This window comes from Electrona antarctica (genome assembly GCF_951216825.1).
Source record: "Electrona antarctica genome assembly, chromosome: 24".
NCBI classification, from domain to species: domain Eukaryota; kingdom Metazoa; phylum Chordata; class Actinopteri; order Myctophiformes; family Myctophidae; genus Electrona; species Electrona antarctica.
In genome coordinates, this window is record NC_136803.1 from 10,345,630 (window position 1) to 10,370,316 (window position 24,687).

The window sequence follows — 24,687 nt, forward strand, 5'->3', positions numbered from 1 at the left end:
GCAAGACACTGAACCCCAAATTGCTCCCGATGTGGTTGGTACCTTGCATGGCTTCCGTCGCCATCGGTGTATGAATGTGTGTGTGAATGGGTGAATGTAATGCACAATCTATGTAAAGCGCCTTGGATAAAGGCGCTATATAAATGCACCATTTACCATTAATGACCAGTTAAAGCACCATTCTGTTGCAAGTTGCATGCATGTTTCACGGAGTTGCATGTGAAATCATTGGTGTGGTTTGGGCTTTAGAGTATGTTATTGCCTGGTGTATCTGATGTGTAATCAACACTAAACAGAATGGCTTGGTTTCATATATGACACTTTTTGTCAGAACTGATTTATAGTCAATAGCATGTGTATGAAATGCATGAATTGACTCAATGTCAATAAAACAACATCTTACCGGTATATTATTTAAATCTGCCCGCTACGTCTCCCGGATCTGCTTCAGAAAGGCCTCTCGATTCTTCAGAGGAGCGGAAGCGGCTCCACTACTTTTGGATTTGTAAACAAAACAGGGTCGCCCGGCGTAAATCTCCTGGCGCTGGACCTCCAGGTGTCCCATGGTGGGCATGCGTGCCAGGCCCTCGGCCGTGCGCCACAGGAGGGTTACACCACCGAGGTCGATCAGCGAGCCATCCACCAGTTCCTGAGACTCACTGAGCACCTGATGGGAACATGAGAACCTGAGATTTGGTTGATGTTTGTGTAGACAAGAATGCTATATGATGAACATAGATTTGTGCATAATTTGTCAAAAGGATAAAACTAAACAAAAGTGCTTGAGAGCTTATTTAAATTGTGTGGTACTTTGAGTGTTTGTGCAAATGTGTTTGAGCGTAAAGACATAAAATAAATGAATAAATACACCAAACAACACGCTCGGCTCCTTAATTAATTTCATGTTCAGCAAGGACATACAAGTCACACGATTAATCTATACAATACGTGTGTGCATTTGTAAGCTGCTATCATCTGTTGTACAGGCTAGGTTCAGACAAAGTCTAGCCTGTTTCATGAATCAACAGCAAGCAACCGAGCAAGCAACAGTTATTATGTGATCTAACAGAGTCATGTGTGTATTTATCTTTGAGAATAAAGTCTGCACACTGGTTCATTCTCATGATGCTCTGAAGCAGACTTTATTGCAAACTTTATTTTCTTTGGATTTTGAACTTAGCCCAGCACCTGGTTATTAGTGAGTGGATGTGCGTGGATGTGCGTTCTTTATTGTTTATTTATGTATGAAACAAAGGTAGAAATGTGGTGCACTAATTCGCCAAATAGGCAGTTTGTGTACCTCTGATTTCCATAGCGTATTTCACACTTTAATTTTGCAGAATGTTGTGCACTGCCAACTATAAGCCTTGCTGCATATTATGCGTGTCTTAAGTACCAGGTCTTATTACTTAACTTAAGACCTGGAGGCGTGATCAATGCCATTTGGCTATTCTGAGTGGCCAAACAGCATTGACCACGCCTCCAGGTCTTAAGTTAAGTCATTAAGACACGCATAATACTGCCCATTTATATCTCCTGTTTCTGTTGCTTGATGTACTTGTACACCCTCTGACTGGACATGATGTACAAGTACAACTCCTGGACATGACACTAGTATGTCGCAGGAGTCTCTGGCGTGACCCGGTCAGGGATCGAACCCCGACCTCTCAGTCCCACGGCGGACGCCAGACACTCTAACCACAAGGCCACTGAGCTGGCAACTTAAAGTCGAGATTTATTTGTCTGTGCACGTGCACCGTTTGTTCTGAACTTGTATACTGTAAATTGTTCTCACCATCCACCCCCGTTGCTGAGGCGAGCAGGTTTCCCGGAGGGTGTAGACATTGCCGCACACCGAGATCTCACTCCACTCGCCAGGCTCGGAGTCCTGAGTCTGAGTGAAGCCATGGGGCGGGTGCATCACCAGCACGCCATTGGTGGTCAGTCCGTCCCTCAGTCCATCACGTGTCTTCCAATGAACTGCCTCTTCCTGTGGGGAGAGGAAGGCAGTTGTGAAAGAATCCTCCGATGTTTTGCAGTAAAAGCAGCAATAACACAAAATACTATGCTAAGAAAAAGTCCTGTATTACATTTTTTACTTGAGAAAAGTACAAAAACTTGTACTTATGGTAAAGTCAAGTAGCAAACCTTCTCAAACGTAGCATAAAAAAGCTCAAAACACACCGCATTGTAACACACTGTGATTGCATATTTTCGAGGTAATCATTTTGAGTCGATAAATGAAACAAGTTATGAATTCCTGCACAGTCACACTGCAGACACTTATGCATGAGATATTTGATCTGACGTTATATATCCTATATTACAATTGAAAACATGTGCCCAAAAGCACGCACAGGAACAAAAGGCACCAGCTACTACGTCACTGACACGCTGCAACACGCTGCAACACACACTGCAACAACACACTAACACGTCACACACTTACCCTCCGCGTCGTTGGTTCCCTATCTCCTCATGTCGCGCCGCACGGCCACAATCGACACCAGCCGCGTAAAAATTGTCATCGCACTGCCACTACAGCCGGCTCCCGTCCACACTCGCAAACAATATCAATATCAATAATAAACACAAACACGCCACAAGCACCGACACCCCCGCCTAATTTGTTGCCACGTCTATGAAAACAAGCACAGAAAAAATGCCATTCAACACGCTACTTACACACACTACCACTCGCTTACAATACGCGGACCTGCCAACACTACATTCTCTCTCCCATTTGCTCAGAGCCCACCACGTGACCCACACAGGGAGGGAGACGATTGCGTGATGCTTCTATGTACAGGATTCTATAGGTCACCACTTTTGGTGTGACACACATACGGCTTCTGTTTACTAATATGCGTTGTCAACACGTGCTGAGTTGACAAACATTGACCGACTTCGGAGAAGACTGATAGTTTCTCCTTTACTACTTAGGCTGTGGAAGTATTCACACTAGGCAACTTTTGCATTTATTGCCATTGCCAATTTGGGGAGAAAAGGAGGACGAGGAGGTGATCAAGCTCCACAACACCACATTGGTAGGTAGCCTCAAGGCTGCATTTATTTGCCTTCTTTTTCCTCTCGAGGCTGCATGGGATGATGTGAACCCCTCCAGCAGGCTACGGAGCACCGCTCCGGTTAGCGGAAAATGACCGCGGGGTGCGGGTTGCCAGGTTTTTTTATAAGTAAAGTATTTACATTCAATTAAAAAAACATATATATATAATACATTTTAATTTACGTCATATTTAGCGGCATTTCGACCTAATTTCTCTGTTCTTTGTCAATGGCAAATATTGAGACGTGTGGGGACTAAAGCTGTATATAGGAGGGCCCTCAAACACATTAGTTCATAACTTTTCATCGTGCTCCTAAAAAAAAAAGTGGCATTGACAATTTGGGGAGAAAAGGAGGACGAGGAGGTGATCAACCTCCACAACACCACATTGGGAGGTAGCCTCAAGGCTGCATTTATTTGCCTTCTTTTTCCTCTCGAGGCTGCATGGGATGATGTGAACCCCTCCAGCAGGCTAGGGAGCACCGCTCCGGTTAGCGGAAAATGACCGCGGGGTGCGGGTTGCCAGGTTTTTTTATAAGTAAAGTATTTACATTCAATTAAAAAAACATATATATATAATACATTTTAATTTACGTCATATTTAGCGGCATTTCGACCTAATTTCTCTGTTCTTTGTCAATGGCAAATATTGAGACGTGTGGGGACTAAAGCTGTATATAGGAGGGCCCTCAAACACATTATTTCATAACTTTTCATCGTGCTCCTAAAAAAAAATGTGTGCTACTAGCCGCAATTACATACACAGTTAAAATAATACGAAATTTGCGCCAACGACTGCGTCGACACCTGGCGTGGAACTAACGGGACGAACCGAGGCGCATATATGGATAACAACACTACACGCGCGCTGCAACACAAAACAGCTGCATACAACGCGTGTCACTGTGCACTTCTGTATCTGTGGACTTCTGTATCGCAACGCGGGCCAACGCAACTCTGGGATGAGCGGGCCGAAGGCCCGCGAAATTCTAGTAACCTACACCCAGGAAGATGTTCTTTGAGCAGTTGAAGCCGGCGGCGCAGATGCGCGCGGCGTAGGGCGGGCTCCTCTGGCAGATGATGCGGCAGGCGAAGCGTGAGATGCCTGACTCGCGGTTGGCCGCATCAGGCACTGTGTCCGTCACCACAAAGTCATTGGGACCCTTTTTGGACCGCCCGATCTGTTAAAGACAAACACACAAGGGGTACACAGCTTGTTTACATACACTGTAATAATAATTCACCTAGTGTCCCTATTTTGGGAATGTCAAACTGACATGTTGAGCCATACAACACAGCATGGCATCCACCTATAGCAGTGTTTCCCAACCTTTTTTGTCCCAAGGCACACTTTTCATAGCCTAAAAATCTCAGGGCACACCTAGATATACGGTGTATAGGCCTATCTATATCGTACATATGTGTATGTATGTGTATATATATATATATATATATATATATATATATATATATATATATATACACACAGTGTGTATAACACTAGTTCAGTTCTTAGTTCATCATTCAATATTTTGAACTAAAGTTCATGGTTCCAAAAAATGAACTATTTTAGTTCTTTTTCGTTCTTTCTTTTTTGAATTATTATTATTATTATTACCACAGCCCATAGCCATATAGAACAGACTTTATTGAATAAAACAACTTTGGGGGATTTAATCATTAAAAAATAATTCCTTTAAAAAAAATTACTCATATGCAATGTGAAATGCCACCTAATTCTTAATCCTTTTCATTGTCTTTATTATGGGCCAACTATAGTACCTATAGTACCCCCCTTCACATTCAGTAGATCCTGTGATTGGTTGTGGCCAGATGTAATTTCCTGGGGTCTAGTAGGACTATAGTAAATAATAAATAAAAAAAATCGCTATAATATTGTGTAAAAAAAATACATATTTAGCCCCATGTTCGAATGCCCCCGCCCCCCTGTCAAAAATAGCTGAGATCACTAAAATGAAAGAAAGCCGCAACTGAAAAAAAAATAACACTCATCTTTTACTTTCTCTAATAACAACCTAAAACATGAACCTTGGTTGAAAAAAACTAAAGTTGTCCTTTAAGTTAAATGTCTTGGCAAATGTATTGGTTATATTATCAATATAATGTTAGTGTTTTGGGAATTATTTGGGGGCCCACTTGCAATATCCTCTCTGCCCACAGGTTGTGAATCACTGATCTATACAGTATAGTGCACAACATAATGTGTGCATATAACGAATCCTACAGACCTGAAACATGTCCGTACTGCTGTCAGGAACGTATTCCACCACGACCGTGCAGATTTGGGAGACAGTGTAGCATACACTGTATGCTAGTAGCCTCTTGCTGATCGCCTATGGAACACAGAGAAGTTCAGCGGTGGCAGCGGTGGCCGAACGGATAGCGGCGCGGTCTAGATACCGGAAGGTTCCCAGTTCGAATCAGCCGTCCGACACGTTAAAATTACCACCGCTGAAATGCCCTTGAACAAGGCATCAACCACTACGATGAAATGTGTTCTATGAGCAGGGCCTGGCTGGAAACAAGTTCTTGAGCTTAGCCCAGATACCCTGGGTAAATATAGATTTCATTTCATTTCATTTCATTTCACTGTTAGAAAGCATTTCTGTATTGATATTTCGGTTTTATTTTCCTAAACAATTTTCCAGATTTTCCAGAAATAAAAAATGATTACAAGCTCACAACATCACATCACAACATCATGACACACACATTGTGTCGTTGCGTTTGAAAGTAACCACATTTGTGAACCATTTTGTCTAGAGCTGTTGAGTCGTCTGGATGTTTTGCATTTTTGTTTTTCATGCAGGGACTCGTGCTGACATTTTGCTAGCCTGGCTAATAAGCCAGACTCAAATCACACTATCGTGTGGTATTTGAGTCTGGAGATGCTGTGTATGGATCTTGTTTCCTGCGGGGCGGGTTCAAACATTTTCTCTTTGACGCAATTGGTCAGAGCTACTGTCAGTCAAAGGTCTCAAGCATTGAACGTCACTGTACCAAAGCCCGCCCATATTGCATACCGTGTCCCTATTGGCCACACCAGTTCTCTGGTGTAGGAAATGGGCGTACAATTGAGCCTCTCCTGACCGTAATCCGCCGGCAGGCAATTTTTTTTTGCCAACGGCTGATTCGGTCTGGCTTATTAGCCAGGCTAACATTTCGCACCATCCCATGCATGTACAACGTGCTGACTTTTGTCTTGTTTGTGTTTTTTTCTCGCAATTTGAACTCATTCACCGCCAAAAACTATGTTTTAAAAGCCCACACCGCCAAAGATGTCTTTTACGTCTTTTTTGTGTTTAGTTTTTACAGTAGACAGTGCTCTTAGCTAACCTATAATGCACCGTTTAACTCCTGGATCGTTCAATTTTCAACGGGCTCCAACTACTGAACACATGGATGGATTTACAAGCAGATTCTTTATGCGAACGTGCAGCAATTGGCTATGTCATTACCAACGGTCCGCGGTGCGATCATAGTGAAGATGAATAGTCTGTGACTACTTAAAATGTAAGTAAGTACAAAAAAAGCCTGGCGCTGGGTGGTAATAGGCCTATCTCACAGCCCGCTTTCCACGCCCACTTCCGGTAGATAGTGGTGTCATTTAACGTTAGCATTTACACGTTTTTTTCTCTGGAGAATCTAAGTACATTTTCTAATGTAAAAATGTGACAGACCAATATTATTATGAAGCAAACAAGATGGTAAATCAGCTCGAACAGATAGAACAAACCTTACCTTGAGAAAACAAAAGTTGTAGACTTCTTAAATAACCTCTGTTAACATGTAGTGTCTATGGAGTGACGTCACGCTATCACCACTAGCCCCGAAAGGGGGCGTAAAAAGGGGGCGGGGAAATTCTGTGAGATAGGCTTATTTAGGTTTTTTAACCTGACAATGAATGACTTAACCAATGTTCATAGTATATGTACATCATACATCTGTTGCTATGCACACACCTTTATATCTTATCCCAGGTATACTATGTGGTGTAAATATGTAGATCATTTGTTTGTTTTCTTTGATTGATCTCTCTTCTATGAAAATGAGTGATATAAAGGAAGAGGGTTATTGTAAAGAAGAGGGTCACCTGTCTAAGGGAGAGGTGATCATTTCCTGGATTGTGTACAGTTCTTGGTATCACACCGTTGGCCGTGGTTCTCTGGCACAAAGCAAAGTGGCTTTTTCTCCTGGCCTCGTCCCCGTTGGGCAGGAGGCTATTAGGGCTGTGAAGAGATGAAACAAGCTTGTAAAAAATAAAGCAAGCTTGTGACAATTTTCTTTCGGTTCAGATCTTCAACAGTGTCGCAACAGATGTGAAAAGGCAACAACTAGCCGGCTTATTGCGTAATGAAATTGAGTGTAAATTGAGTGTACAAATAGAACAAAATGGACCATTTCATCTTCAATTGGTTCCCTTTACACTTGCCATTTGGAACATTTTCAAGGAACCATGAGGGTATAATATACACATTCTGAGACTCACTGTAGCAGTGTGTTTCCAGAGAACCAACATGGACAATATCAGGACCATGGCACTGTTTGACCAGAAACACAACCTCAATTACTAGTATAATTGGTCATACTCATGGAGGAAGTAAGGAAGATGCCCTATTTCTTTCCAATATGGGTGCAGTCCGTAGACCCTACCTATTCAATGAATATGAATAAATTAGTGTTTCTTACCCTACGACAGAGAGCTCCCCATATTTGATGGAGGCCGGTGAGGAGTCTTGGTAATGTGCCATTGATTGGTGCTTCCTTCAGAGGGAGTGCGGTGCAGGATAGCGCGACACTTAAAAGTCTAGTAGTTGTTGCTGTCCTTTATGCCCCACTTAACCTGCACACATCACAAGAACAATTATGTGAGTTTTCATTCCAAAATGACGCATTCATTTAACCACTTAAGCTCTGTATAAAATAAATAAATGGTAAATGGTGCATTTATAAAGCACCTTTATCCAAGGCGCTTTACATAGATTGATAGATACATTCACCCATTCATACACGGATTGCGGCGGAAGCCATGCAAGGTACCAACCAGCACATCGGGAGCAATTTGGGGTTCAGTGTCTTGCCCAAGGACACTTCGACATGTAGACAGGAGGAGCCGGGATTCGAACCGCCGACCCATGGATCATTGGACGACCTGCTCTACCTCCTGAGCCACAGTCGCCCCTGCATATAATATACCTCAATGTACAGCGAATGCCGAATAGAGAAAATATCCAATCTTAACGCTCACGTTTCACATCCTGAAGCTTGTGAGCTTTTCAGTCTAAATACTTTTCAACATTTTGGACATTTCTGAAATGTTTGAACATTTCCAAGACATGCCCAAAATAGATAGGCACATTTAATGTGGTTAATACAAGCATACACGCATGCTGCACACGCATGCACGCACGCACACATACACGCACGCACAACACACACACACACACACACACACACACACACACACACACACACACACACACACACACACACTAGAAATTGGTACTGTATTTTCTGTTTATCAAAGAACTGGAGAGACAGGGAGAGTCCTGTTGCACTTGATAGCAGTAACCAAAACATATCAATTGCCCTACCTTTAAGTACAAGTACAGTGGCAATATCATTTAGAAATATGAAATAGTGGGTAGAAGGACAAAGATATAGGCATCAAAATTATAACAAGAGTAGTTCAATTTTTCAATGTTTTTCACTCATTGGTCAAAATCTTTCAAAATGTGCAGATCTACAAGCTCACTCATTATTAAGCCCAAGCCATTATACTTACTTGACTAGTAGACTATCCAGGTGGGGTAGAATACGGATGTTTTGCTCTTCGGTCAAGTCCTCAAGCTTCAATGAATGAACTGAGGTTCTTGATGTGCTATTTATAATAGTATGTGCTGCTGCTGTTCAATCTTTTACCATTCTTCGATTTAAATTGCCCGATCAAGAACCTATTCAGCTGATTCAATCATTTAAATTTCCATGACAATCAGCTTGATTGATGGGCTCAACAATCAGCTTGATTGATTGGCTCTCTCTCTCTCTCTCTCTCTCTCTCTCTCTCTCTCCAATTCAATTCAAAGGGGCTTTATTGGCATGATAAAACTGTTGCCGCAAGCAGAATAAAACAATCAACAATTACATGGTGGGAGAAAAAGAAAGGTGTAAACAGAGTTGTGTTACGTTACATACATAAACACTGTCTGCATCCAGTAACCTATACATACATTGATGTATTGGATGTTCTACTGTTTAGACTGATGACTAAGGTTCTTATAGTTGACCTATGATCCTACATACAACAATTGCATATTTGCAATTGATTTTTTTTTTTTACTTACTGTAAATGTTGTTCACTAGTTAAAGCAAGGTATAACAAAGCTATATGAAAACCTTTGTTGCACTGATTGACAAAAGCGTTACGCTGATTTATGGGACATTTAACATTTTACATATACATTTTTCTTGGCCACCTAGGCCTATGTAAATTAGCTAGCTTCAGCTGTACAGTCTATCCTTACTTTTCATATGCATTTTATATATTCATTTCATAATAACATTATAAGTATACTGTATGTCTGCTTTGCACTGAATTACATGTTTTTGTTCCAAAGATTACTAAAGGGAGAAAAGGTGAAATAATTAAATATTACAGAGAGATTTGGTCACCTCAGCTGCACATTTTGCTATGACACATATAACTATCACATGATTAACATGCAATATGCTTTAAAACAGATCTGCGTTGCACTGAACGACATGGATGAAGCACAACATCCGGACAAACAGTGATTTAAGTTTGTGACTTTGTGAGTGTAGTGACTGCAAAACATTGAAACATTGATGCCATATGTTTCAAAAGTTTAGCCCAACTTCCAAGCTAACTTTTTTCTGATAGCAAAATGTACAATTTACAGTTTTGTATAAGTTGCACTTGCAACGTAACACAACATTTACACAGTCTTGACACATTTCATTTGAGCTACAATGCTTTATTTTGATTGTTTCCCCTTTGCTTAGGCAATACATTATATTCTCTCATGCCAATAAAGCCCCTTTGTGAGAGAGAGAGAGAGAGAGAGAGAGAGAGAGAGAGAGAGAGAGAGAGAGAGAGAGAGAGAGAGAGACCCTATTGATCAAGCTGATTGTCAATGGTTCTTGATCAGGCAGACCAAAGAGCTGTAAATGATTGAACAGCAGTACATACAGTATAAATAATAGCACTTCTTGACTTGACCCTCAGTTCATACATCAAGGCTTGAGGACTTGACCGAATTGATGAGCCGTCAAATTGACTTCTGAGAATCAGTTAAGTTTCTTCTGCCCCACTGTTGTTGGATAGCCTACTATAGTCAAGTAAGTAAGGCCTTGTGATTTTTCTTTTGTCATTGAAGTGAACTGTTTTCTTAAATGTGTACACACACACACACACACACACACACACACACACACACACACACACACACACACACACACACACACACACACACACACACACACACACACACACTCACTCAATCTAAAATACTATGAAATACGAACTAAACATGACGGGTCTCTGATATGCTCGTTGATTTCTGTGATTACACACATTGTATTTTACAGTGCCATGCCTATGTGTGTGTGTGTGTGTGTGTGTGTGTGTGTGTGTGTGTGTGTGTGTGTGTGTGTGTGTGTGTGTGTGTGTGTGTGTGTGTGTCTGTGTGTGTGTATGTGTGTGTGTTTGTGTGCATGCTTGTGTCCGAAATGTTCAAAATTATTTAGATTGACAAGCTCACAACCCATGTGAAATGTTTAGTTATTTTCGCTATAGCTTGTCTCTATTCACAGTACACTGAGGTATACATAGCTTAAGCGGTATATCTCATTTTGGAATGAAACCTCACATGTGTTGTTCTTGTGATGTGTGCAGGTTTAGTGGGGCATAAAGGACAGCAACAACCACTAGACTTTGAAGCAGGCGACAGGAGTGTCTAGCTATCGGAGAGCCCTGCATGCCCCTCCCTCTGAAGGAAGCACCAATGGCATGTTACCAAGAAAATATCTCCTCCTCACCGGCCTCCATCAAATATGGGGAGCTCTTTGTCCTGGGGTATGAAACACAAATGTATTAATATTCATTGAAATATAGGCTCTGTGGACACAGCAGCCACATTGGAAAGAAATCAGGCCTCGATCTTACTTCCTCCACGGGTATGACAAATTGAACTAATTGAGGTTGTTTTTCTGGTCAAATAAAGTCAGGGTGCTATATTGTCCATGTTGGATCTCCGGGAACACTCTGCTACACCAGTGGGTCTCAACTGTATGTCCAGGTATCCTCATGTATCCTTGAGGGGGTTCCAAAATGGCACCTTACGGGTGTGTAACTCTGAGAGTGTACACTACAGGGTAATGAGTTGGACTAATACAGTCGGAACGATGACCCGTTACCGTGTACAGACCCACTGAGCATTTTTTGGTCTAATAGACGTCTAATATTCGTTTAAAGGGCCGTCTAAAAATGGGATAAAAAACGTCTAAAAATGAAAGTTTTTTAGACGTCTATTCTTAGATTAGACGTTGATTAGCGGTTGATTAGACGTCTATATATAGACAGTCTATATATAGACGTTTAAACAACCGCTAATCAACGTCTAATCTAAGAATAGACGTCTAAAAAACTTTCATTTTTAGACGTTTTTTATCCCATTTTTAGACGCACGTCTAATAGCCGGCTATTGCTCAGTGGGGATGGAACCAACTGGACCTGCAATGGTCCATATTGTTCCATTTGTACACTCTCCGAGTTATGTGGGTTCTTGGATTTAAAAAGCTTGAGAACGACTGTGCAACACTAAATGTAGCAGAGCCTTTGTAATCAATGGAATCACCTCTGGAAGTAAGGAAGAGGCCCACTTCTTTATTATCAAAGGCAAAGGCAGAAAAGCTCAAATCCAACAGAGTTTTAATGAACAAAACCTCAAACAGGAACAGCCTAGAACACACCGGAATCATGACAATTTCACAAAGGAACTGAAAGAACAGGGGAGTATACGTAAATGCAGAAATAACAGGACACAGGCGAACACAACTGCACTAGGATAGGCTGGGGAACCAAGAGGACACAGGTGGAAACACTACAAATTACACTACAAATTACCATAGAGTAGGAAAGCCTGGTCTCTGTTTCATTTCGGTATATGATCCGCTCGGGAGCGGATGATATCGTTACGTCATGTTGTAGTATTGTTTTGTAGTCGACAGGCAGGAACAAAAAACACAAACTTCCTTTTCCCTCAAACCGGAAGAATAACAATAAAAGCTCTCGTAGCCTGCAGCTTTTATTGAAATCTGTTTGAGGGAAAAGGAAGTTCCGTTTTGTTGTTCCTGCCTGTCGACTACAAAACAATACTACAACATGACGTAACGATATCATCCGCTCCCGCCCGGATCATATACCGAAATGAAATGGTGCCCAGGCTACCATAGAGTGATAAAATTACAGTACTGGAGAGACAAGGCAGGTAACATGAGCAACACAGGAAACACTAACAAACTGCTAAAATAAAAGTACACAAGTGTAAATTAAAAACTCAAACTGCAACTAGGAAACCAGGAACACACAATACTTCAAAATCACAGGAACACAACAGAAAAGTAAAACACTAACTAAAACTATGAACAACTAGAAAACATATCACATGTCACGGACCGTGACACATGGCTTGTTCAAGGGTAAAGGCAGGCTTCAGAATTAACTTGTTTGGTTTACCAACCACAATAAAAAAATAAAAAAAATAGGCCTAACTCTGCTTTCTTTACTGCCAGCTCTAGTTTGCAAACATGTTACAATAAATAGCTTCTGCATGATGTATTTTTGTGATTCTGCCTAAAGCTTGTAGATTTGGTGAAGCGATTTGGTGTGGATAAGTAAGTAGCCTTGCCGAGCCATGAGGCCCATAGGGCAGGAGCCTATCTCCTGTTTCTGTAGCGTGAGGCAGCTTGATGTACAAGTACACCCCCTGGACATGACGCTAGTATGTCGCAGGGACCCCAATCCAACCCTTCATGCTGAGTGTCAAGCAGGGAGGCACCGGCCCTTTTTGAAACTAGCTCCTCGCCACTCGCCCTACACACTTCCACAAGGCCACTGAGCTGGTTTGGTGTGGATGGAAATACTATTTGACCTAAAATAGAGCCCTGGGGGATATCCCAGTTAACTATAGGGTTTAAGTGATTAGAAGTGTGCCAAATCATGCCAAAGACGAAGCGTTGTCAGTGAAAATGATCAAAGGGGTACTTGTGGAAATGGTGTCGATAGCCTCGCAGGCCAAACATAAAGTGTTACATTTATGTATATCATATAATCTGGCCAGGTTGATCCATGAAGCTCCATATTACGACACCGTCCATGCATACTTGCTGGTTTGAACCGAAATGAAAATGTCACAAGCTTGCTTTATTAAAGCGCTCCCACCACTGGTTCATCTTCTCTTCACAGCTACCATGGTTTCCCGCCCAACGGGGACAAGGCCTGGAGGAAACGCCACTTTGCTTTGTGCCAGAGAACCAAGTCCAATGGTGTGAAACTAAGCACTGTACACATGGGCTGCAACACACAGGCAACTAAGGTAATCACTGGTGGAATTGGGACTTCAATAAAAGTAACCCATTTGACCTATTTTAAATCTTTCAAATTGAAAATAGCAGACCTACGAGCTCCCAATGTGTCGTGGTGTTGTGATGTCGTGAGCATGTAGATCTGCTATTTTCACTTTGATTGTTTTCTATGTCTGGTATCAAGTATTTATTTTAAGAAAGCCAGTTACTGTAACATACACATTTGAAAGAGCAGCATCCACTTGTGGCTGGGTAATATTTGACCATGGAGTATAGGCCTATCTATGTTTTGACTCAAGTACTGAGGTTGAGTACTTTGTCCATCACTGGTTTCTAACAGTGAACTTCTCTGTGTTCCATAGGCGCTCAGCATCAGGGACCAGCACAGAATATGCTACACTACTGTCTCCCAAATGAGCCAAGTCTCCACGGTCGTGGTGGAATACGCTTGTGACAGCAATACAGATATGTTTCAGGTCTGTAGGGTCCATTATGCATACATTGTGTTTTACACTATAAGACCAGCAAGGGTTGTGAGGATATTGCAAGTGGGGGCACGGTGGCACAGTTGGTAGTGCTGTCGCCTCACAGCTAGAAGGTCCTGGGTTCGATTCCCGCTCGGGACGCTGTGGGTGCTGGCGGCGTGTCTCCTCCTCCGTGTCATCAGTGCCCATACCCGAGGCGGGGTTGGCGAAAGGGCCTTTCTGTGTGGAGTTTGCATGTTCTCCCTGTGTCCCCTAGGGTAGGTACCCTCACAAAAAACATGCAGTAATCCTGGTCTCTAAACTGCCTCCCCCTGGCCAGCCGGGGCACCTGATGGAGAGGAAAGGAACTGGTTGGAATAACGTGTTCCTTCCACGCGCTACGTCCAACCAGGGAAACTCCCCCCTGTCAGGTGTAAAGGAGCAACTTGGACACTCAGGCATGAAGGAAGCATGAGTTCAAGTCCGTTGCTCTCCCCATGTCCCCCATATATGGGGACTAGGTTGGCGGAGGGTGTGTAGAGCCCAGGATCACATTAGATAATTGACACAGGGGTGAAAAATGGGTCACAAAATCGTGGGATAACAAATATAAGGATATTGCAAGTGGGCCAAAATTGCCAAAACACTAACATTGTATTATAATAACAAATAAATATGCCAAGACATTTTAACTTAAAGTATACTATGCGTTAGTTACTTATTATTATACTTTTTTAGCAGGTTTTTTTTTAATTTATGTTGTTTATGTTTCCACTCACTCACTCACTCACTCACTCACTGCACTCACTCACTCACTCACTGCAATCACTCACTCACTCACTCATTTAATGACATGCCCAAAATAGGGACACTAGGGTGAAAGTGGTGACAGTGTATGTAAAAAAGCTGTGAGTAATGTGCAACCCCTTGTGTATTTGTTTACAGATTGGGCGGTCCACGGAAAGACCCAATGACTTTGTGTTGACAGCAGTGCCCGTCAGCCATTCACCCATCTCACGTTTTGCCTGCCGCATCGTCTGCCAGAGGAGCCCGCCCTACGCCGCGCGCATCTACGCCGCCGGCTTCGACTCCGCCAAGAACATCTTCCTGGGTGTAGGTTATGAAATGTCAGATCAAATGTGTCATACACAAGTGTGTCAGTGTGACTGTGCAGGGATTCATAACTTGTTTGATTAATCGATGAACAAATGCATTCAAAATGAATACCTCGAAAATAGGCAATCACAGCTCATTGCAATGCGTGTGTTGTGAGCTTTTAGATCTGCTACTTTTGAAAAGGTTTGGTACTTTTCTTTATGCCAATAGTTATTTACAAAACTTAGTTTTGTAAATAAGTGTAATACACTGTAGGCCTAATACACTTTGTCTCCCTGCAGAAAGATGCAGTTAAATGGAAGACGCATGATGGACAGATGGACGGACTGACCACCAATGGTGTGCTGGTGATGCACCCGCCCCATGGCTTCACTAAGGACTACGAGCCTGGCCTGTGGAGGGAGATCTCGGTGTGCGGCAACGTCTTCACCGTCCGGGAGACCTGCTCGCCTCAGCAACGGGGGTGGATGGTGAGGACAATATACAGGATACATGTTCATAACAAACAGTACCTGTGCACAGACAAATGATCAAAACAAAATAAATCTAGACTATAGCTGGCATTTTGATGATTTAGTGCACTACAGTTCTCCTGTTGTTTCATACTTAACCATAGAACACAACATTTCCCAATGTAATATATTCCATAAAAATATGTCTCATCAAAATATATTGAAGTACAGCAATACATGGCAACTTGAGGTACTCTTCTTTAAATAAAGTTTGCAATAAAGTCTGCTTTGGAGCATATGACCTAGTGTGCAGACTTTATTCTCATACATGCAGGTCAATAAATGTACACATGGTAGAAGATAAGTGTTGCGAACTTGCGCTGCTTGCTGATTATGTATACAAATCTATGTTCATCATATAGCATTCTTGTCTTAAGTTCTCATGTTTCCGTCCAGGTGCCCAGTGAGTCTCAGGAACTGGTGGATGGCTCTCTGATCGACCTGTGTGGTGTAACCCTCCTGTGGCGCACGGCCGAGGGCCTGGCACGCATGCCCACCATGGGACACCTGGAGGTCCAGCGCCAGGAGATTTACGGCAGGCGTCCCTGTTTTGTTTACAAAGCCAAAAAAGTAAATGTTTTTATGTTCTCGCAATTATTATTATTATTTTTTTTAATGTATTTTTATTGAGGCTCTGAGATTTCACAACTGTTCAATCACAATTCAATGTATATAGAACCACATTTTTCTTTTTTCAACATAACATAGGAAAACAACAAGAACCACAATACAGACATTACAATGCACAGACAAAAAACAAACACAAAAAAAAAAAAAAAAAAAAAAAAGACAAAACGTGTACACCACAGTCTTGACATGATTACATTACAGGTCACCAGAGTCTTTGTTATTCACTACCGTTCAAAATTATTTGAGTGACTAATCCTCAGCGAACTTAGGTGAAAGCGGAGGGCCAGGAGCGCAAGTGTTACATGTGCCAGCTGGTGCATAATGACATAATGATGACATAATGTTGTGCAATACAATACCACACTGTTGGAAATGAAATAACACGACTGTGTTCAACAGGATGGTGCTGGCATCTTGAAGGATCCACCAAGAGGTGAGCTTTTGTCCTATTGTCCTACAAAAATCATCAGTAGGCTACATGCACTGCTTTTACACAAACCCTTCATACAGTGACATTGTTTGGATGCAGTCTACTGACCAGTAGGACTGGGGAAATCCGGGGTCCTTTAAGGGAGACCAGTCCCCACCACTGGCTTGTACATCATTTGACATTCACTAGTAAGAAACCACACCACTGTTCAAGATTAGGAGTATTTATTTGCACAAGTGAGATGAGGAGCCCGGGGAGGGCGAGACTTAGGATGGGGACGTAGTCTCGGGAGCGTGACGACCAACCTGCTCGCCCGGGAGCGGTCGGTCGCCTCTGCTCGGACGCTGCCCCCCCCGAGTGCTCCTAGGAGAAGGAGAGAGAGAGAGAAGTGTTAGCAGGGCAATTCTGAGGATGGAGGGGGTTAGTTGGGGAGGAGGGGGGGGACATTTGACAGCGCGAGGCGGTATCAAACAGGTAAGTAATGATATGAGGTGTGTATTTATGCTGTGGGGAATGTTACATGATTGGCTGTGCGGCCGTGGAGACGCAGGTGAACTTGACGAGGAGATAGGGGATGGGAGTGATTAGGTTGAGCAGTGGGTGGTGTCTACTCCTGAATCTACGTTGAACACAACTACATTAATCTATTCTAGCAGGCATAATAGCCTCGTCTAGCAGGAATTTAGCCTTGTTTAACACACATTTAGCCTCGTCTAGCAGCCATCGATTTAGCCTTGTCTACCAGGCATTTAGCCTTGTCTAGCAGCCATTTAGTCTGGTCTAGCAGGCATTTAGCCCCATCGAGTAGGCATTAAGCTCTATTACCTGTTCCACTAGTGTTGTTTTCATCGGTGTTGAGAGTAAAAAAAACAAACAAAAAACAGGACAACCCAGCTTCAGAGTAGAGCCGTCCCTGTGGGGGTGCACGCTCAGTGGTGGATGAGGCTTCAGAGTAGAGCCGTCCCTGTGGGGGTGCACGCTCAGTGGTGGATGAGGCTTCAGAGTAGAGCCGTCCCTGTGGGGGTGCACGCTCAGTGGTGGATGAGGCTTCAGAGTAGAGCCGTCCCTGTGGGGGTGCACGCTCAGTGGTGGATGAGGCTTCAGAGTAGAGCCGTCCCTGTGGGGGTGCACACTCAGTGGGGCAAAGTGCACTGAGTTAACTTAATGGCAACGCACCGACTGCACTGAATTTGGGTATGACTATAGAGAGCACTCAGTGTGTATGTCCAAATGCACCCACTGATTTATTGTACATTAAAATGTAGCCTCATGCAGTTCTTCAGTCATGATGTCAATTAGCCCGTCTCCAGACCCCCCGGGTTGAGCTCCTCTAGGGGTCCAAAGGAGCTCAACCCGGGGGGTCCGGAGACGGGCTAGATGTCAATGACTTCTTGTGTTCCTCATCCACCAGTGTCCAGTGTCTCACATCCATGTCTTTCTCCAGGGAACACAAACAGAAGGATCAATCACTTCTCAAAACGTGAGTACATGGTGATCAGTACACTGCTTTTACACAAACGCTTCATACGGTGATATTGTTTGGATACCAGTATACCAAGGGTTGGGGTCTGGGGACCCGCAGGGTTAACATAGTGATGTCAGTGATGTCACAGTGCTCTGGCATGCTTTTAGAGAGCACCCAGCACACTCAGTGTGTATTTCCAAACGCATCCACTGATTTATGCATACTTTGTAGTTTAAAATGTAGCCTCGGTTCTTCAGTCATGATATCAATTATTTCTTGTGTTTACAGGGTTTCCTGTCCAAGACTCACATCCAGCAGTGCCCAGAGACTCACGCCCACTGGTGCCTCCAGGGAGACCAAACAGAAAGGTGAAGGACTTCTTAAAACGTGAGTACATGGTGATCACTGTACACTGCTTTTACACAAACCCTTCATACAGTACATTGTTTGGACAGCAGTAGACCCAGTGGTGGGGTAGGTGGCCGAGCGGTGGCCGAACGGTTGACGGAGCGGTCTTGATACCGGAAGGTCGCCAGTTCAAATCCCCGGACCGGCACGTTAAAATTACCACTGCTGAAGTGCCCTTGAGCAAGGCATTGAACCCCTACCATGAAATGTTCTATGAGCAGGGTGTGGCTGTATACAAGCATCTCGAGCTTAGTCCACTTCCCTGGGTAAACAAAGAACTTTGCTTTATGTTTATTAAATTGGATACCAGTAGACCAGTGGTGGGTGACGTTTACATCATCGGACATATACTGACATGTCTAGGTGGTGTACTTGCACATCATGTGACATACAGTAACTTTTGGTGTGTTCAGTAATACACACTGATAATCTCAATCGTTGACATATTGCTCTGGCAGTGATGCCATAGTGTTCTGGCAGTGAGCCTCATCTAGTCTCATCTAGCATTTCAGTCAGACAACTCAAGAAGGATGTAATATATATTTATTGAATATAGATGAGCAATACAGTATATTTTTTATGGTTTGGCGATGTATTGGATCTGCTTTTTTTAGGTACTCAGATCAAGCGCATCAGTCCCGACCATAGGGACTCCGAATCCCCCGTACCTAAACAGTAGATCCAAAACGACAGGTGGTAGCTGGGGTGGAGGTGGGTAAGCAGCAGTTGTATACAGCAGCGCGCAGGTATACAGTATAGGCAGCAGCAAGCAAGCAAGCAGGAGGAGGAATGCAAACCTCCGGTTAAAGTAGCCGGTATGAAGATGGAGTGAGTGTGTGATTGGCTGAGTGAATCATGTGGATGAGAGCATGGTGCCCTGACTGAACTTGCTCTGCGCATGTCTACGACAGGCACAAATGCTCATGTATTTAGACTGCATGGTCTAGCAGTCATTTAGCCTGGTCTAACATGCATTTAGTCTGGTCTAACAGGAATTTCTGTTCCACTAGTGTTGTTTTCATCAGTTGTGGGAGTCAATAGGGACGATGATAATCAGTGAATGATGTTTTTTTTTTAATGTTTACTGTCTTGTTCTCTCATCAGATGCGCATAAACTCACACTGGATCCAAACACAGCACAGGTAAAGATCTCTCTGTCTGAGAACAACAGGAAGGTGACACGTGTGGAAGGGGAACAGAAGTATCCTGATCACGCAGACAGATTTAAAGACTATGGACAGGTGATGTGTAGAGAGAGTCTGACTGGACGCTGTTACTGGGAGGTGGAGTGGAGTGGAGAGGTTGAGATAGCAGTGACATACAGAGGAATCAACAGAAAGGGTGATGACAGTCAGTTTGGATACAACGACAAGTCCTGGAGTCTGAGATGTAGTGGTGATGATAACAGTTACACTGCGTGGCACAATAAGAAGAAAACGGACCTCCCTGTCAGTCCCTCCTCTCGCTCCGGTAGAGTAGCAGTGTATGTTGACCATTCTTCTGGCACCGTGTCCTTCTACAAACTGTGCTCTGACACTCTGACACACCTGCACAGCTTCCAGGCCAAATTCACTGAACCCCTCTATGCTGGGTTCTGGGTTGGGTGGTCTGACTCATCAGTGAGATGCTGGGTTCTGGGTCGTCAGTGAGTGTGTTTCAGAGACAGAAGGTACAGTAGCATCCTGTGTCCTGTTGGTTTAATGTGTCCATTTGGTTCCATTTACAAAATCTCAGAGTAAAAATAAATAAATAAATAGATAATGGTCCCATATGGAGTGGTGAAAAAAGTGCTCAGATTACAATTTTTAAGTAAAAGTAGCAATGCCACAATGTAGAAATACCACACATAAAATGGGGCGAATCTGCAAAATAACTAGTGAGTAAAGCTGTCAAATAATTGTAGTGGTGGAGTAAAAAAAAAGTTCCATTTTAACTCCTTAAAAACAGGATTAAGAGCGTCTGCTAAATGCCTACATTTTAAAGGGGAAATACTCAGATAAAGGAGCCTATACTTCAGAATTGTAAACAGGAAGATGTAAATGTACTTAATTACTTTCTGCCACTGTCCATACAGTCTCAGAGTTAAAAAGATCAACATGCACGCATTTGGACCGTTTTTATTGTATGTACAGTTGGGTGCCACCGATATTGTCCCTTATCATTTGACCCATTTAGGCCTGACCTCAAAATTTTAAAAAATCCTTCTAAATCCTCCAGTTTTCGAAATAAATATTTTCACGATTTTTCAAAAATAGCAGACCTACAAGCTCGTAGCGCGCCACTCGGTGGCGCGCTATGAGCTTGTAGATCTGCTATTTTTCAATAGCTAAATTATAACATGTTTAAAACACCAAAAGGGGTTCCCGCCCAAAATGGGTTAACTGTCCTTTTGCGCAGATCACGCAAACCTCAGCAAAAAGAAAAGGACAATATCGATGGCCTCCAACTGTTGCAGTAATTGTGTTTTGTTTTTTTCTATGGACCTTGAGTCTGCAATAAAGGCATTCATTCATTCATTCACATGTCTAATTCTAACCCTAACCCCAACATGAATATTTTTCTAAATGTAAACCTCTTTTGCTGTTTGTTTCATATGTTCACGTAATAAAAAGCAGTCATATACAGTAGAGTCAATAAGACATGTTGTTGCTTTCTAAGCTCTCTTCACTGATAAAAGTCCATCGGACAAACAGTATATGTAACATGATTCAATCAGTTATGATTAACAAGCCACATTTAAGTATGTTCGTTTACAAGAATATGTCAAGTATTTCGATTATCATCTCTTGTTAAAAATACAAGAAAGTGTGCATTTATTTATCCAATGGATTTATTAACTTAATTCCAACCAATATTGTTCTGTACCCACACACAATGGTCAAAATGCATTAAAATTTACGGGCAAATGGTTATTAGGAACAGTAAATGTAACATGATTAAATCGGTTATGATTAACAAGACACATTTAAGTTTTTTGTGTACAAGAATATGTCACTTTTTTCGAGAATCATCTCTTGTTAACAATACAAGAACGTGTGCATGTATTTCTCAAATGGATTTATTTACTTAATTCCAACCAATGTTGTTCTGTACCCACACAAAATGGTCAGAATTCAGTAAAATATACAGCATTATGGCTTGGAAACCTGGACACGCCCCTTCAATAACTTTTGCCCCTTCAAGAAGACCTGACGTCAGACGCCATTTCACCGCGCACCTGCTCACAAACTTCTTCACCGCACCTGCATCACTTCACTGTTTTTCCACGGTTAAGGTAAGAATAATATTAGCCGAGCATTTGATTAAGGTTCAATTTAGCAAGTGTTTACATTATGTTTTGTTTGGAGTAGTGAAAAACGGAGTGTTTGCTGCTGTACAGCACACATCTAAGCAGACACACGTGTGACGGTTTTATTTTCGCGTCAGTGGCTGGTTGTTTTTGATACCAATGCATGTTGTTGTGTATTTGGTGTTTAAATTAGAAAGAGGGCTGTGAAACAACTCATTTGGTTTCACAACTTTCATGAAACTACGTTTCATCTTGACTGCAGCCTTGGACAGTCGCTAGCTCCTTTCGGAACCCTACGTTAAAGTTTCTGACATTTTGATGACTGGTAGGTCCAAAGGAGCTCAACCCGGGGGTCCGGAGACGGGCTAGACAGTCGCATACATTACAGTTCCCAACTTCCCGCATGACCGATGCAGCGGATTGACATTTTAATGGACGCGTTACGTGTGAAAATACAATCCGACTTTGGATGATTAAATGTTTAAGCCCTATTCATAGTTTAATAGTTGTGTGTTTTTGATGAATGTGCTCATACTGTAGTGTATATCTATACCGTCCATGGCCAACACCTCCTCAAATTGAACGGCCGGGGGGGAGCCAACGCGAGTACCCGGCCTGTCCCCCGACACACACACTTGTGAGCTGTCATTGTATTAGGACAAGTAGAAACGTGGAGAGAAGATGGTGTGTTTTGGACAAACAGGCTAGCAGTGGTGTACGTTGATTTGTGTCAAATGGAGTCTGTATGGCTGAAGATAAATGAACACATGATGTCGGTGGGAGAGGTCCCCACACACCGGGCGCGATTTTCGGATTTCTAACGTAGTTTCTCCATCAGTTTCCCGAAAAACGCGTCCAATATACAACCACCTTAAAAGTCTCCACACACCGGGCGCGAATCAGATCAATTGTGTGTTTTGGACAAACAGCGTGGTGGGGTTTTGTGTCAGCTGAAGCTTCATGTCTTCATGTGTTTGTGTTGTGCCTCAGTGAGGGTGGGGAGAAAGGGTCCACATTTTGCAGGTGTGTGTGAAGCTCACCTCCCCCAAATATAATGTTACTGCTTATTTGGCTACATTAAATGTAGCCAAATTTTATGTACCTTGCTTGTGATTCATGCATTCAAAGATATGTCTGTTTTTGAGTGGTGTAAACCACTCCTACAACTGGCTTTTGTGTGCAGAAAAAAATGAGCATGGTTGCTATGTTCAAAATAATTTCTGACGTAATGAAATCACACCCGGGTGAACAGGGTGAACGTAGCAACCGTGGTCATTTTTTCTGCACAAAAAAAGCCAGTTGTGAAATCACATCCGGGTGTGATTTCATTACGTCAGACATGATTTCATTACGTCAGACAGACCTTACACCACTCAGTTCACACGGGTGTGATTTTTATCACATGTCTGATAAATTATAATCATTCCGGACACTGTGACCGGCAGCAACTATGTTTTTAACTGTGATTTCAGTCTTCTTGACCGACCGACCCACCGCAGCCTGGACTGGAGTGGTCACCATCACCAAGTCTCACAGGTATGACCTTCACAAAACGCACAATGTTCTCATATTCTTTTGAACTCTGGTCCTAGATTGGCTAAAATAGCCAATGTACAGTACAAGCTTGTAGATCAGCTATTTTCCAAACAGATTTTTAAAATGAAGTATAGTAGAGAGTCAATCGCACACATTCCAGTTAAAACTGCTAGTTCGCACACGCACGCACGCAGTAGTCATGAGGTTTCACTAACTGTTTTTACTGTGATTTCAGGCTGACCGACCCACCCACCCAGCTAGCTGACTGGAGTGGAGTCCACTGCAGCCTGGACTGGAGTGGTCACCATCACCAAGTCACACAGGTATGACCTTCACAAAACGCACAATGTTCTCATATTCTTTTGAACTCTGGTCCTAGATTGGCTAAAATAGCCAATCTACAATCTTGTTTGTTTTGCCTGACTTCTATGCTTGAAGTATTCCTTCTAACAGTTTAACCAATTTAACCCTACACATTGGCTATTTCAATATCATCATCATCATTCATCATTTTTCCACTGCGGTCGAGATCATGGATTTCACAATGCCATGCCAGACTTCCCGTTTCTTCATTGCCATCCCCAGTTCCTGCTTACTGATGTGTCCCTAGCGATGACATCAGGGAACGACCGTTTTCTACCTCTGGTCTGCTTTGAGGCAGGACTCCAGAGAAGAAGGGAAGATATAACCTCAATGTCAGCTCTGTAGCAGTGGCCGGCAAACGGTGTATAGTATAGTAGAGAGTCAATCGCACACATTCCAGTTAAAACTGCTAGTTCGCACACGCACGCACGCAGTAGTCATGAGGTTTCACTAACTGTTTTTACTGTGATTTCAGGCTGACCCACCCACCCACCCAGCTAGCTGACTGGTGTGGAGTCCACTGCAGCCTGGACTGGAGTGGTCACCATCACCAAGTCACACAGGTATGACCTTCACAAAACACACAATGTTCTCATATTCTTTTGAACTCGGGTCCTAGATTGGCTAAAATAGCCAATGTACAGTACAAGCTTGTAGATCAGCTATTTTCCAAACAGATTTTTAAAATAAAGCATAGTAGAGAGTCAATCGCACACATTCCAGTTAAAACTGCTAGTTCGCACACGCACACACGCAGTAGTCATGAGGTTTCACTAACTGT

The 24,687-nt window shown here is 42.8% G+C and overlaps 2 protein-coding genes and 1 long non-coding RNA gene across 4 annotated transcripts; 2 read left to right on the forward strand and 1 right to left on the reverse strand.

The window, feature by feature from the left end:
- Window positions 1-427: 427 nt before the first annotated feature.
- Window positions 428-6,568, reverse strand: LOC306917120 (E3 ubiquitin-protein ligase pellino homolog 1-like; the record flags this gene model as incomplete). Its single annotated transcript, XM_079495253.1, has 5 exons — window positions 428-667; window positions 1,796-1,990; window positions 4,069-4,248; window positions 5,317-5,421; window positions 6,551-6,568. 5 exons carry the CDS (start codon window positions 6,566-6,568, stop codon window positions 428-430), a joined length of 738 nt encoding a protein of 245 aa, XP_079351379.1.
- Window positions 6,569-11,058: 4,490 nt separating this feature from the next.
- On the forward strand, window positions 11,059-20,940 carry LOC306917450 (E3 ubiquitin-protein ligase pellino homolog 1-like). Of its 2 annotated transcripts, none has more exons than XM_079495677.1 (10): window positions 11,059-11,183; window positions 13,575-13,704; window positions 14,056-14,169; window positions 15,103-15,270; window positions 15,555-15,743; window positions 16,182-16,355; window positions 16,815-16,848; window positions 18,290-18,325; window positions 18,599-18,697; window positions 19,823-20,940. In XM_079495677.1, exons 1-10 carry the CDS (start codon window positions 11,086-11,088, stop codon window positions 20,365-20,367), a joined length of 1,587 nt encoding a protein of 528 aa, XP_079351803.1. In that variant the 5' UTR covers window positions 11,059-11,085; the 3' UTR covers window positions 20,368-20,940. The 2 variants fall into 2 exon arrangements, with proteins under 2 accessions (XP_079351803.1, XP_079351804.1); XM_079495678.1 differs by lacking the exon at window positions 11,059-11,183 and adding an exon at window positions 12,555-12,597.
- Window positions 20,941-21,932: 992 nt separating this feature from the next.
- On the forward strand, window positions 21,933-24,359 carry LOC306917291. Its single transcript, XR_013789137.1, has 3 exons — window positions 21,933-21,992; window positions 23,480-23,543; window positions 23,779-24,359. It is a non-coding gene; the product is annotated as an uncharacterized lncRNA (long non-coding RNA).
- The last annotated feature ends 328 nt before the right edge of the window (window positions 24,360-24,687 follow it).